Raw genomic sequence first — 15,284 nt, 5'->3', positions numbered from 1 at the left:
GGCCAGTCAAGTCACAGTAGGTGATTTACTGTTCTGGCTCCCTCTCAGGCTGTAAGATCCTTGGGGAAGGAGCTGCATCTTATCCAGCCTTATATAGTGCCTGGCATATGACAGCTGTTCACTCAGTGTTGAGTTCAATGTGAAGCACTTCAGTTACAAGCTGTTCAGTCTGTGTAGGTGGAAAATACTGATTTGGAACATAGGGCAACAGCCAGGAGTGACAATTCCTTTATTTCTTCCCACCTTTTCAGATCAGATTTTCCAAGTATAGGGGTCCTCCAGCAGGTCTTCCTTCTCCTTTTTTCAGCTGCCCCTCCTTTTTTCAGGCACCTGTTTATCAGGACTCAGTGGACCCTTCGCCAGATTGGAGTTGAAACCCACCTGCCTCCCTCTCACCAGGACTGTCCTTGCAGGATGCCCCAGGGATTTTGTGAAAATGAACTTGGAATGACAGTAGAGTAACTGTACCCTCACTCTTACAAATGTGTTCACTGATGATGTCATTTGACAAGCACTGTTTGAATGTCTTGAGAAAAGGCATTCTTCCCCACTGTTAGTGGAAGCATATAAAGGCTCAGACACCAGAAGGCACACTTAGGCACATCTCTCCATTCTTTTTTTTTTTCTTTTTTTGGTATTTAGGGCCGCACCCATGCCATATGGAGGTTCCCTGGCTAGGGTCTAATTAGCGCTACAGCTGCTGGCCTAAGCCAGAGCCACAGCAATGCCAGATGTGAGCCATGTCTCTGACCTACACCACAGCTCACGGCAATGCTGGATCCTTAACCCACTGAGCCAGGCCAGGGACCAAACCTCATGGTTCCTAGTCAGATTCGTTTGCACTGCGCCATGACGGGAATTCCCATCTGTCCATTCTTTAAACTTTCACTTATTCAAAGTATGTTCACTGCAGCATTATAATTGCAAAACCATGAAAACAAACTAAATGTCCACAAATGTATTTTAGAATCCAACAAAGCATTTTAAAAGGATAATGAAAACTGACAGTGACATGGAAAGAGCATCAACGTGTGGGAACTGGAGAGTGAAATAAACTTTTCATTTTAAAAAACTTTCTTACCAAAAAGAATAATGTGCTATATTGTTTGTATATTTTTAAAAATATTAAGGTAACCTAGCCCAGTGACTTCTTGTACAGAAGCCATCAAGTAGCTCAGAGGTATAATGGATAAAAATAGGTCTGATGCAAACATACTGTGTTGTTTCTCTGCATACAGACAAAATCTGGGTTACATTATTAATAAAATTTAAAAATTACTATTAAATAAATCTTGTAATATCTAGAGCAGAACATAAAAAAATTCCTTCTAAATTTATCATTGTCACTTGATAAAAAATTACATCTAGTTTTTCTATGCTGAACTCTGTAAAATATTGATTCTGTAAAATACTGTTTGTTCACTGTGTTAAGAGTTTTAAATTTGTTTTTAATTTGAAGAGGATAAAAAGTTCTGTAGGAAAACTAATGGAACTGTCAAAAATAAAATTATAAAAAATATTTCAGTAAAACTTACACTTCTGTTTCTTAACTACCTTGGCAAAGCTGCAACCGGCTATTTTTTATTTGTTGTTTGTTTTATGGCCATGCCCGTGGCATGCAAAAGTTCCCAGGCCAGGGATTGAACCCACACTTCAGCTGTGACCTAAGCCAAAGCAGTGACAACATGGTATCCTTAACTTGCTGAGCCACCAGGGATTCCTTGCAACCAGTTATTTTAAAATTCTACTTACAAGTATTTTACAAAAAAAAAAAAGATTCACCAAAGGACAGCTGCTTGGCTATAATTCTAATAAACCACTTGAATATTTGATTAGCTCTTCTGTGTGTTTTTAATGCTGAATTTGTCTGTTTAAGTAGCTGAGTTGAAAAAAGAAAAAAGAGCACCTATACTCATTCCTTGAAATATCAGGTCTAGCTGGATAGTCTTATCAATTTGATGATTAAAAAATAAAAAGTGCTATTATCTCTTCTAAACAAGGATTTAAGATTTTTAAAATCCACATGATGGAGAATAATGTGAGAAAAAGTGTGTGTGGGGGTGGGTGTGTATGTAAATGGGTCACTTTGCTGTACAGCAGAAATTGACAGAACATTGTAAATCAACTATAACATAAAAAAAAAAATCTTACAAAAAATATTTTTAAAATACATCATATTAGCTCTTCATATATCAAGAGATTAGGGAGATGACAAAACTACTTTCAGTAGCATGTTATTTTGGTCATGGCAGATTTTCAACATGGAAATAATTTGAAAAATACAAATTTTTACCTGGCCTCTAAGACAATGAAATTGTTCCCTACACATTGACTTGATTATTAGAGATTCCCTTATTTTTTGGTTGTACAAACAGCTAAACATCATTTCTTTGTCTTTGGCAGCATGAAAAATTTTGCAGATATTAAAGATCTTGTGTTTGGCCTCAGTTTTTTCATATTTTTAATACAGGAAAATTAAGTGGCAAAGCCAAGACTACCACCCAAGTGTCTTAATGCCAAGTGGTGCTCCTTCCTCTACATGACACTATCGCTCACTGGCAATGAAAGTTACACTTGGAAACTACTACATGTATAACATGAACTCAGTACCCTTAAAGGCAAACAGAAGTGAAAATTTCACACATTTATTCCACCTAGCAACTATAAATTAACATAAAAAATACCTAATCATGAAGATTGATTTCCTATTCTTAAAAGACAATAAACTTAATTCCTATGACAGAGCCAATCACAGGTGTTAGGTCACAAGGAAATATTTATTCTCAGTAAAATGAAGGCTTACTTATTCCATTTGGCAATATGGTCCACTGTACCTGAGTATGTGAAAAAGTCATTAGCATCAAGTCTTTTTTTCCTTGGTCACTGCTCCTGGGTGTAATGAGATCTCATTCATCATATACTCCAGGGCATTCATGGTCTTGCAGTTGACTTGCTAGAATTCCTATCTCTTTATCATCATATTTTGAAATAGTGTTATCAACCCAGTCTCATATATGTGGGAAGTTGAAATTGTTTAGCCCAGTGAATTGTTGTAGTTATTGTAGAGCATAACTTGATTGTTTCCCTGAGATTAAAATAGGGTTGGCAAGGGAACTCAGGTGCTACATGTTTTCAGAATTAAACATATTTACTGTCTGTGTGTGTGTATAAGATACACATATTGTACAGCTGTTAACCATATGTAAAAGTAAAGTCCATTTGCAACTGACAGCCTATTTGGGCTTCCAGCTAGCTGCCCATGCCTGTTTTGACAGTGCACGTGCTCTTTGCAAATTAGTGTCATCATTACTTTGAAATACTTGATAAGAAAGCTTTTGGTTAGATTCACCCATGCATGTCTGTGAATAAAGAAAACTGCAACGGTTCTGCCACGTCCAACAGCACCTGGGTGTCGGCTGCTACTGAACTGCCTGCTAACCTGAGATGGAGTTTAAACCTGGATTCAGTCAGCTGGAGGAAATCTCAGAGAAAAGTGGGGTTAAACGCTTATTTGACAAAGGCAGACCTGAAGGTACAGTAAGGCTCGGTGACTTGTCCGAGGGCACACAGCTGGGCGATGAAGGCATCAGAACCACAACGAGGTCTCTGGGTTCACTTGTCATCCAGAGCTCTGTGACGGTGCTTTCCAACCTTTTCTCATGCCATGGCACACACAAACAATGACAGTGTTTATAAGACACACGGGGGTAAACTGGAGGGGATGTAGGACTTTGCGAAAAACTCAGGACATTTTCTATTAAAAAATTATGAAATGGGAATATATCAAGGAAGACAGGACAAAATATTTAAAACTGTGAACTTCTCAATATAGTTTTATAGCCTATTTTATATTTGAAGTTCCTACAAAAAATTACTGACCAAGACTTTATTATCTCTTCAGATTTTTAAAAGTCACCGAGGATGTGTAACTGGATCATATCTTTTAAGATACATTTTAACAGCCATTCAAGAAGTGTTGATAGCAACTGAAATTGTATTTGAAGATGCATACCTCTCTTCTAAGTCTTTCTTAGAGAAATGTTAGACTAAATTAGGAAAAGGATTTTGAATCTCATCAAAATTTTTTCATCATGTATTTTAAAACGATGATACCCTATTTGCAGAAAGCACAGTACATGTATTGTTAAAGCAATCATGAGCACTGGCTCAGATGCCCCCAAATCAGCCGGGCAGCTGCAAATGGGACAGAGGAATCAGATGTGGATCAATAACAGCAGGTTCTGGCTGCTGCTTGGAGCTGGACCACTAGGAATGCACCCTGCTTCTCCCACCCCTGGGTGCGGTGGGGCTGAGTGCTGGGCTTCCTGGTACCTGGCATATCAATTCCTCCAGCCTAAGACCAGCTGTCATCTGGGCCGTGGTGAAATCTGTATAAGGCCAGGTGCCAGGGCACCTTCTTGGCCTTGCTCTACCTCTCTAGGGGAGCAGGAGGTTCCGGGTGTTTAGGGCCAATGAGGCCCAGGGCCACCAAGATGGGTTTGATTCTAGTGGGAAAAAAAAAGTGAGGGTCCCCTCCTCGAGTGAGGGCTGAATGTCTAGATATCTTTATATGGGTTTGGGGCTTAAAAGGCAAAATCTAGTTCCCCAGGCTCTCTCTGGTCTGGAGAGCCAGTCATGTATGCCAGTTTTCACTCCCACCTCCTTCCCCAGCCTGAGACCACAAGAGATGCAGTCAAACCTACTCTGCTCAAGCCTGCCCTCCAAAGAGCCGGGAGGAGGCTGGTGGGAAGGCAGCTGCCCTATGGGCTGAGGTATAATATCTCCAGGCATGGCTGTAACCCAGGCCTCACACACACACCAACCACAAAGGTTCAGGCCTCACACACACACCAACTACAAAGGGCCTGATATTCTACCTTGCTCTCAGGCTAAGGAGGCGGCCTGCTGCTGCTGCACCAATGCTGATGGACTTCTGCATAAGAGGCAAAGGATTTTACTACCTCCCTGCACACCAGGCAGCATGAGTTCAGATTCACACCATTTCCCCCTGCTCCCCCCCCCCACCCCAAGGCCCACAGAAGTAACCAATGGACAGTGGACACACTGCATCTGTACCACCGCTGGGGAAGCAGAGATTACTGCCCAGTGTGTGAGGGGCCGCTCTGCCAGCCAGCTGTCCAACCTTGAGCCTGCAGGCACTCAGGGTCTATCTTATCCTCATCAGCAAATAAATCTGTCCTCTGCTCCAGAGGGGGTCTCCCTATGTCTATCTCCAAGGCTGCCTGCTGGACAAGCATCCTTGGAATGATGTCTGAGGCAAGAGCTGTCACAGGATTTGCAGAAATGCCACAAAGACTGCCCAACACTCACCAATGAAAGAGGGAGGGAATTCCCTGGAGGAAAGGAAAGGGCTCTGCACTGGTGTGAGCTGACAGCCTCTATAAACTGCTGCCACCGGTTCAGTCACATTAGCAGCTGAAGAACCCAAGCACCCCTGCCTAGGCCAGGGCACTGCACAGTGTAGTCTGGGGTCTGCATTTCTTACACACAGTGCTAGGCTGTGGAATATTTTGTGACTGTACATCAATTAACAAAAACTGCCCATCACAGCTTGTGGGACCAGCTTCAGTGACAACACACAAGCTTTTCCATTTTTGAACTGTCCAGGTTTCCAAGCTGGTGCTAGGTCAGAGCCACAAGCAGACCGAGGCGCTCTGATACCCACGTGCCAGGGTGGTGAGAAACCAGGGACCTGTGAGATGAACATGTCACCAAACTACTACAAAAGGTTCCCAATCCCTATGGAAACAGGAATGCAGAGAACTAGCGGATGACAGAACCCAAGCTGAGACCCAGCAGGAGGGCCTAGGACACTCAGTTCGAGTGCGGGGCTCCTATGACAACACCGTTTTGTCTCCCAGCCCTATTTGTCATTTAAGAATTAAAATGTCATCGTCAAAAGGACGACAGCTCAAATCCTGATTCACACCCCTCTTATTAATGCAGCTCAAATCCTGATTCACACTCCTCTTATTAATGCAGCTTTGAACCAGAGAGACCTTTGTGGTTGGGAAGTGGTATTACGAGTATAACCAGGGTTTGCCGAGATGAAATGTAATGATGTATGTGAAGCACGCTTCACAAGGCCTGGGACACATAAGTTCTATGGGAGTGGCTGATGTCATTAAGATAAGTTATCTCAAAACCATGTGTGAAGGAATACAGGTCTGACTCAAACCTTCCTTTTATTTTTATTTTATTTATTTATTTATTTATTTTCTTTTTAGGGCTGCACTCACGGCATATGGTAGTTCCTGGGCTAGGGCTGAATCAGAGCTACAGATGCCGGCCTGCACCACAGCCAAAGCAATGCGGGATCTGAGCCATGTCTGCGACTTAGACCACAGCTCACAGCAACACCAGATCCTTAACCCACCGAGCAAGCCCAGAGATCTAACCTGCATCCTCATGGAAACTAGTCGGGTTCATTACCACCGAGCTACAATAGGAACTCCAGCCTCCCATTTTAAATCAGATTCCCTAAAATGAGGTGGGGAAATGATGGCCCATGGTTTGGATCCAACCTACCCTTTAATTTTATTCAGTATTTCTAAAAATACAGTTTCATTAATGTCCTCTCCAAATTAAAACAGCACTTAACTGGAGTTCCCCTTGTGGCTCATCAGGTTAAGAACTCAACATAGTGTCTGTGAGGATGTGAGTTCCATCCCTGACCTCGCTCAGTGGGTTATCTAGCATTGCCCCAAGCTGTGCTGTCACAGATGTGGTTCGGATCCAGTGTGGCCATGGCTGTGGTGTAGGCCGGTAGCTGCAGCTCTGATTTGACCCCTAGCCTGGGAACTTCCATACACCAAAGGAGCAGCCCTAAAAAGAGAAAAAGAAAAAGAAAAAGAAAAAAAGCAGCACTTAATGAACACCAGAGGGAACCACTGTGACCATTTTGGTAAACATCTTCCTCATCATCTTTCTATGTATATCTGGGTATGCATAAGTCCATGTATAAAGTATAACATGAATAGGCTTATATAGTACATCCTATTTCATAAACCACTTACCACTAAACAATACTACCTAAAACTTTGGTACCAGTTGTTGTTATTTCCTCCGAATGCTTTGATTTAGGCCTAAGTGAGGAATCAGACAATTAACCTCCCACCTCTTTATTCTCCTGTATATCACAGACTACTACTTCAGGAAAAAAAAAAAACATTCACCTCACCTTATTTTTAAAAAGAGACAAAATCCAAAGTCAAGTCTTTTTTTAAATTACTTGAATCCAGTTTTAACACAAACCCTCTTGTAATTCTCCTTGCGTCACTAAACTGGCATCACTGCCGTTTTATAGAGGCACCTCCTATCTTGGTGGTGGGGAAGCTTCCTCTGGACACCTACACAATGGGTTGATACCACTGGGCTAAGTGGTAATAAGGATCAGTCATGTAAGATTATAACCATTTAGTCATAAGTTGAATAACCCACTTACATAACCCTTGCAATTTAATTCAAATATTATACTCAGCTTGGATTTCTCCATAACCCCACCCTCACACCGACAGGTACATCAATCATCATACATGATTACTGACTGACACTTCTTCCAATGACTGTTTATTGACTCTCGTGAACACAACTGACATGATACAGAAATGAAGTGGCCACCGTGTTGCCCCACTGACATACATTTCACAACTAATTGTGAAAGTCTGAAAGGTTAATAAGTTCTATTAGTACTTCTCCTAAATAGATTTCTGAGATTTTTTGTAACTCGACTTAGTTTAAAAAAAACTATACATGTTGATCAGAAGAACTAAAAATCTATGTAAATGAATTATACTTAAGAGATTTTAAAGTAGTGGTTCACTCCTCATTTTCCACAAGTGTCTGACCTGATTATTTACTACTGATTCACAAAACCTGGGACTGGTTTTAAAATTTATTTAATAACTTCCTGGGGTTAATGGGAGGTAGGCTAATTATAAAAAAGGAAACATTTCAATTCTGAGTATGAAAGACTGGTTACATCATGAACCCCCACAAGTACTTCTATTCAGAGTCAAAAGCCCATGAGTTGCCCATTAGGAGGAACATACAGCTGAATGGCTGTCTCATCACCCTTCAATCAAAATTAGTGAAGTACCCTGCTGTCATAGACAGCAAAGCAATGCTGTGTTAATTTTAATAGTAGTTAGAACCAGGCAGAAAAGATAGAAAATCATACAAATATGTAGATAAAACTGAAAAACTGAATAATGTGGACTGTTTAACTAATACTCACATGAATGTACAAGATTCAATGCCCACAGAGAATCCTGCTTTATTACACAGAGGTGGGTCCTCCAATAGTTTACCTGCCCATCCCCATCCCCACATGTCAGAGTGAAAAAAAAAAACAGTAAATTCTGGCTGATTGTTGTGCTCCACCTAAAGACATAAACTACCTATATAAGAATAATCAATCATCACAGCCAAGACATCCTATAACGTGTAAACATACTGAAAAGGACAAGCTCATGCCTCAAAGAGAACCTGCCCAGAGTCTCAGTCTTTGCAAGGAGATGAGACGGCTGCACTGCTCAGCCACGTGTGAGCTCCAGTCCTGATGTCACAGAGGGCGCATCCTGGAATCCAGGCGTGTGCTCACCAACCTATACAGGGGTCTGGGCAGTCCCGCAGGTACGTTTCAAACTGACCTTTGATAACGTCTATCAAGGTTGTGAATACTGTCAGCTGAAAAGAAAAGGTTTTTTTTTTTTTAAGGATATTTTAAATTCTGGATGACCTGACTCATATAAGCCTTTCTTTATTTATGGAAGTGCTTATAAAGTTACTATTAAATAATTCATATATGATATTATATAATATTTATTTTCTATCTTAACATAAAGATCCAAATAACTAACAATAAGATAGTAATAATTACAACAACTGACTTCAATAGAACCATTATTCCAAGTCATGAATGTAAACAAAGGTGGGAGGGAATCTTCAGTTCTTTACAAGGTCTTGATTCTGAGCAGCATATTGATCGCTTCACTTCCAAGGCTTGAAGACTCACTCAACCCTCTTCAATGCATAATTTGCAAAGACTAACAGTGTACTGTGGGTATAAACAGTTTGGCATTGGCTGTCCTTATCTTTAAAGCATTTCTACTGCAGTGAGAAACTATGCGGGCATGCAGATTCCAAGGCACACACCCAAACTCACACAGAATCTCTAAGTAACCCAACTGTGAGCTCGCGTGAAGACAGCATGGGCAAAATGAGCAGCACAGCAGGGAAGACTTCCTCAGGAGCCAAGGAAATGCTGAGGGGCAGGACAGTTTGTCCAGGCAGAGGTGACTGAGGCACATGATTTTAGGGAGGGTTAAGGAAAAGGACCAAGGAAAAGAGAAGGAACAGAAGGGGAAATCAGGGAAATGAGAAACACACAAGGGCAGGGAGACTATTAGCCAACTGGATGATTAGGAAACTTTGGCATATTTTAGCTATAGGGTAGGGAAAGGATAAAAAGATACAATAAAGTTGAAGAGAAACCCTAATCCACTAAGACACAAAGCTGACTGAAAATAAAGTGCAGCCTTGGTTTTGTCAAGTATTAGGTGTTAGTTGCAGCAGACAGCATTCCATTTCTCCTCGATGGAGAAATCAAGATTAACATGCGAGACTCAATCCAAATGCCATGTAAGTAAAACTGGAAACAATACTCTGACCAAACTGTACATCAAGCCACAATGACCAACTTCTCTGTCGCATCCTGAGAGTTACAGTTTTAGCCACCTAAGAACATCTGAATAGGCAGCAGTAAGCCAGACATAACTTAGGATTCTAGCTCTGATTGATTCAAGACAACAGGGAAAAATATGATATGGAATCAAACTCTTTTCCTAAAAGCAAATATATATTTTAAAAATACCTTGTTGAGGACAGGTTTTGTTGACAGGACATCGTACAAGGTTGCAAATGAGATATTCTAAAACACAAAGAATTTTTTTCAGTACTTTATAAACACATGTTGGTATCTTAGCCACACAAATGGGTCATGAGATGAAGATACTCTTCAACCAACCTCACCCATAAACGACTTTCCTTTGGGCGTCACCACTACAGGTAATGATTCTAATATATCCCACTTTTTCTTTATTTCTCTTCCTCCCCTTTTAAACACCTGCCATTCAATTCCACAGAGTGGTATCCAGTTTTAAATAAGAAAAGGGGAAAAGTAGAGCAAAATTTTGCTCTTTATATTTATTTATTTATTTTATTTTATTTTTTTGTCTTTTTTTGTTGTTGTTGCTATTTCTTGGGCCGCTCCCGCGGCATATGGACGTTCCCAGGCTAGGGGTCAAATCGGAGCTGTAGCCACCAGCCTACGCCAGAGCCACAGCAACTCGGGATCCGAGCTGCATCTGCAACCTACACCACAGCTCATGGCAACACCGGATCATGAACCCACTGAGCAAGGGCAGGAACCGAACCCGCAACCTCATGGTTCCTAGTCGGGTTCGTTAACCACTGCGCCACGACGGGAACTCCTGCTCTTTATATTTAAAACATGGATACTAGTCGGATTCATTTCAGCTGAGCCACAATGGGAACTCCCAGAATAGAGATCATTTCTGATGGGCACTGTTTCTTTCTACATATTGACATGGAGAAAGTTACCTCTTGGGTTGTCTGGTTTAGACAAATCTTTGCAGGTGTTCTGCGATCATCAAGGAAGAAGGTATTTTTCCAACGGTCATAATTTGTTTGTACAACATACCATCTACCCTGCTTGGGGTTGAGTCTAGATACAAAAAAGAGATTCCTCTTAGGCTTTATGCCTTAAACCTGTTTATATGTTAGCCTATGCTTTATTTGCTATTTATTTTACTTTAACAAACATACTTACTCATATACATCCAAAGACTCTTTTCTGTCTCGTGTAATCACACAACCTTCCCCAGACACGTTGCCTCCCAGGATAAAATATGCTGGGGCTAATAGCTTTGTTTTGGTCAATATATTCTTGGCTTCTTCATAACTATATAGAAACATTTAAAACAAAGGAAACATTTTTAGTTGACTTGGAATGGAAATTTTTTTAGCTGTGGAAACTAAGGGAAAACAAGTACCTGAGATACATGTTTTTTGGTTTGTTGGGTTTTTGGGTGTGTGGTTTTTTTTGTTTTGTCTTGTTTTTTTGTTTGTTTTCAGGTCTATACCCATGGCATATGGAAGTTCCCAGGCTAGGGGTTGAATCAGAGCTACAGCTGCTGGCCTAAACCACAGCGATAGCAATGCTGGATCTTAACCCTGTCTTCGACCTACACCACAGCTCATGCCAACACTGTATCCCTGCCCACTGAGTTAGGACAGGGATTGAACCTGCATCCTCATGGATACTATTCAGATTCATTTCCACTGAGCCCCAAGAGGAACTCCCGAGAAACGTGTTTTTAAAAAAGGATGGTAAACAGTGGCCCAGGGAGAAACAATCCCTGACTCTTGTGCAGTGAAAACACTGAGATCTGAAATATTTCTTCTCATCTGAGGGAAACACAAAATGACTGCAGGAGATCACCTCCTGCCCTTAGAGTCTATACCTTTCACTCAACAATAGAACTAGGGGAAATAATAAAATTACTATACATAAGGTTTAGGAATAGAAAGTAAACTTCTTAGAAATCAGGGATATTAAAAATGGAAATGAGAGGAGTTCCTGCTATGGCCCAGCAGATTCAGAACCCAACTAGTATCCATGAGGATGCAGGTTCGTTCAATCCCTGGCCTCTTTGCTCAGTGGGTTAAGGATCTGGCATTGCCATGAGCTGTGGTGTAGGTCAAAGATGTGGTTTGGATCTAGCATGGCTATGGCTGTGGTTGTGGCTGGCAACTGCAGCTCTGATTTGACCCCTAGCCTGGGAACTTCCATATGCTGCAGGTGCGGCCCTAAAAAAAACAAAAAAAAGCGGGGGGGGGGGGGATTTTCAAAGAAGACTACTAAATCTTATGCCTTGGAAATCATTAAAAATAGGACTGAGGCCCATTTATTCTAGGTTGTTTGGATGTAGTATCAGCTAAAGGCATTTTCGCTATTATAAGATTTCTGCACCAGCACAGAATATAACTTCCTGGTTAATAGGTATTATGATTTTCATGAAGATTTTATTGCACAAATTTTTCTTTTCTATATGGGTTTGTTTTTTGTTTTTCAGTACACCAAGAAAAATTCACAGATACCTTTCATAGTGGTACTGTCCCTAGCACTTTTTAAACAAATTTTTCATATCCTTGTGATAAACATAAACAAAACATGAGGAACTCCAAGTGAATGTCAAAAGTTCACCTAAGAAGTTCTGAAATAGTTCCTCAGTGGAAGATAAGGTTGGGAAATATTTTTATATTTTAACATGAGTAATTTAAAATAATCTATATTAAAGGACTATACACCATGATACAAGGGTGGCTCAACATTTACAAACCAATTCGATATACTAATGAAGTTAATGAAACAAAATAATTAAAATATGATCATCTCAACAGATGCGGAAAAAGCATTTGACAATATTCAACATCTGTTTATGATTAAAAAAAATCTCTCAAAAAGTAGGTATAGTAGGAACACACCTCAGCATAATGGCCATGTATGACAAGCCCACACGTAACATCATATTCCATAGTCAAACACTGAAAGCTTCTCCTCTAAGATTAGGAACAAGACAAAGCTGCATACTCTCTTCATTTTCTTTCAATATAGTATTATTGGCCATATTAGCTAGAGTAATTAGGTAAGAGAAAGAAATAAAAGGTATCCAAATCAGAAAGGAAGAAGTGAAATGATCACTATCTGCAGATGCCATAATACTATATATAGAAATCTCTAAAAACTCCACCCCCCCAAAAAAAAACCTGTTAGAACTAATAAATTCAGTTAAGTTGCAGGACACAAAATCAGTATACAAAATCAGTTGTGTTTCTATACACTAATAACAAACTATCAGAAAAAGAAAACAATTCCAATTACAATTACATTATAAAGAATAAAATACATGAGAATAACTGTAACCAAGGAGGTGAAAGGCCTCTATTCCTAAGAACAATAGAATATTGATGGAAGAAGACAAATAAATGGAAAGATAACCCATGGTCATGGACTTGAAGAATTAATGTTTAAATGTCCATACTACCCCCAAAGCATTCCACAGATTCACTCCAATCCCCATCAATATTACAACGGCATTTTTCACAGAAATAGAATAAACAATCCTAAAATTTGTAAAGAATCACAAAAGGCCCTGAATAGCCAAAGCAATCTTGAAAAATAACAACTATATTTCAAACTATTTAAAAAAGCTATACCCTAAAAAGACAAAAGAGAAAAAAATAATTTTTTTAAATAAATGAAAAAAGGAGTTCCCATCGCAGCACAGAGGAAACAAATCCAACTGGGCACCATGAGGTTTTGGGTTTGATCCCTGGCCTCACTCAGTGGGTTAAAGATCCAGTGCTGCCGAGAGCTGTGGTGTAGGTCACAGACACAGCTCAGATCTGGCATTGCTGTGGCTCTGGCGTAGGCCAGCAGCAACAGCTCTGATTAGACCCCTAGCCTGGGAACCTCTACATGCTGCAGGTGTGGCCCTAAAAACAGAAAAGACAACAAATAAATAAAAAGCTATAGTAGTCAAAACAATGGTACCAGCATAAAAACAGACAAATAGTTCAATGGAACAAAACAGAAAGCCCAGAAACAAACTCAGGTATATATGCTCAATTAATTTATGCAAAAGGAACAACAATATATCCTACAGAAGGACTGTCTCTTCAATAAATCATGTTTGGGAAATCAGACAGCTACAGCAGACATTTTTCCAAAGATACAGATGGCCAACAGGTGCTGAAGAGGCTCAACACTACACTCATCAGGGAAATGCAGATCAAAATCACCAGGAGGGATCACCTCACACCTGTCAGACTGGCTATTATCAAAACGACAAGCAATAACAAGTGCTGGCCAGGATGTGGAGAAAAGGGAACCCTTGTGCACTGTTAGTAGGTAGGTAAGTTGGTGCAGCCACTATGAAAAACAGACTGGAAGCTCCTCAAAAAACTGTAACCACCATATGATCCAGTCATTCCACTTTTGAGAAAGTATCTGAAGGACATGAAAACACTAACTCAAAAGGATATAAGCACCATGTTCCCTGCAAGCCAAGTTATAGAAACAACCTAAGTGTCCATCTCAAGATGAATGGATTAAAAAAAATTGGTAAATGTATAACAGAATATTATTTAGCCATAAAAAAGAATGAAATCTTGCCACTTGTGACAACATGGATAGACCTTGAGAGCATTTTGTTAAATGAAATAAATCAGAGCAAGACAAGTATCATACGATCACACTCATATGTGGAATCTAAAAAAAAACCAAAACAAAACAAATTCAAAAATACAGAGAGCAGACTGGTAGTTGCCAGAGGCAGGCGGGTGAAAGATGGGACAAAATGGGTTAAGGAGGTCAAAAGATACAAACATCCAGTTACAAAGTAAATCCTGGGGATATAATGCACCCATGGTGACTATAGTTAAAAATACTATATTGCATATTTGAAAGCTGCAAAGTAAATCTTAAAAGTCCTCATCACAAGGAAAAAGACAATTGTAACTCTGTGTGGTAATGGATATTAACCAGACTTACTGTAGTGATCATTATGCCACACACACAAATACCAAAACATTTTGTAGTATACCTTAAACTAATAATGTTATATGCCAATCATATCTTAAGAAAAAATACAATATTAAATTTGACAATAAAGCAAACAGATTACCTTGTGCTATTTTCCAGAACTGATCGAAGGATAAACCCTATCCACTTGGCATCTTTCTTTCCCAAAACCCATTCTAGGATCCCTGGAAGAGATCAAACACACACAGTGTCACAAGACCTGGAAGAAACTGAGGCCTTGTACAAGCCCCCATGTCCTTGTGTTTTGAAGTACAAGGCTTTTCCTTTAGCCTTTCAGGACTCCCCTCCTCTCAAAAGGCTGACTCAAGAGTTAATGATTAGGAAATACTGTTATAGCTAAAAACTACTTAACACAGTCTCCATGATGTTATGCCCTGTCTTGGCCCACTCACTCTAACTGGCTTCACACAAATGACTTCTTTCTTACTTAATTGCTTTCTTTTACTAATGATTACTTTTCTAGTTAAGAGTTATATTGTGTGCCTAGTATTTTTTCCCCCTTTGAAACACTCCCTGATACCCTTTCCTTTTGTGAGAAATCTTCAATGCAGAGAGGAGGTCAAGGTGCGATGAT

At 40.0% G+C, this 15,284-nt stretch overlaps 2 protein-coding genes across 20 annotated transcripts in view; one reads left to right on the top strand and one right to left on the bottom strand.

Moving 5' to 3' along the window:
* PCM1 (pericentriolar material 1) overlaps positions 1–669 on the top strand; it is a 106,701-nt gene extending 106,032 nt beyond the window's left edge. For 16 of the 18 annotated variants that reach the window (XM_047771836.1, XM_047771851.1, XM_047771848.1 and 13 more), the window contains one exon: positions 327–668. In XM_047771836.1, the coding sequence (XP_047627792.1) occupies positions 327–451 (125 nt within the window). In that variant the 3' untranslated portion in view covers positions 452–668. Of the gene's footprint in view, positions 1–326 lie in introns of all 18 variants that reach the window. The other 2 variants (XM_047771849.1, XM_047771835.1) reach the window with 1 other exon arrangement.
* Positions 670–7,568: 6,899 nt separating this feature from the next.
* The window catches only part of ASAH1 (N-acylsphingosine amidohydrolase 1), a 37,828-nt gene continuing 30,112 nt past the window's right edge, over positions 7,569–15,284 (bottom strand). For both annotated transcript variants that reach the window (XM_047771831.1, XM_047771832.1), the window contains exons 11-15: positions 14,793–14,874; positions 10,874–11,005; positions 10,645–10,768; positions 9,896–9,952; positions 7,569–8,709 (exon numbers count right to left, since the gene is read on the bottom strand). In XM_047771831.1, coding sequence (XP_047627787.1) covers positions 8,620–8,709; positions 9,896–9,952; positions 10,645–10,768; positions 10,874–11,005; positions 14,793–14,874 — 485 coding nt within the window. In that variant the 3' untranslated portion in view covers positions 7,569–8,619. The remainder of the gene's footprint in view (positions 8,710–9,895; positions 9,953–10,644; positions 10,769–10,873; positions 11,006–14,792; positions 14,875–15,284) is intronic.

Source organism: Phacochoerus africanus, chromosome 3, assembly GCF_016906955.1.
Source record: "Phacochoerus africanus isolate WHEZ1 chromosome 3, ROS_Pafr_v1, whole genome shotgun sequence".
Classification (NCBI taxonomy): Eukaryota; Metazoa; Chordata; class Mammalia; order Artiodactyla; family Suidae; genus Phacochoerus; species Phacochoerus africanus.
This window is presented reverse-complemented; position numbering and strand designations above follow the sequence as displayed.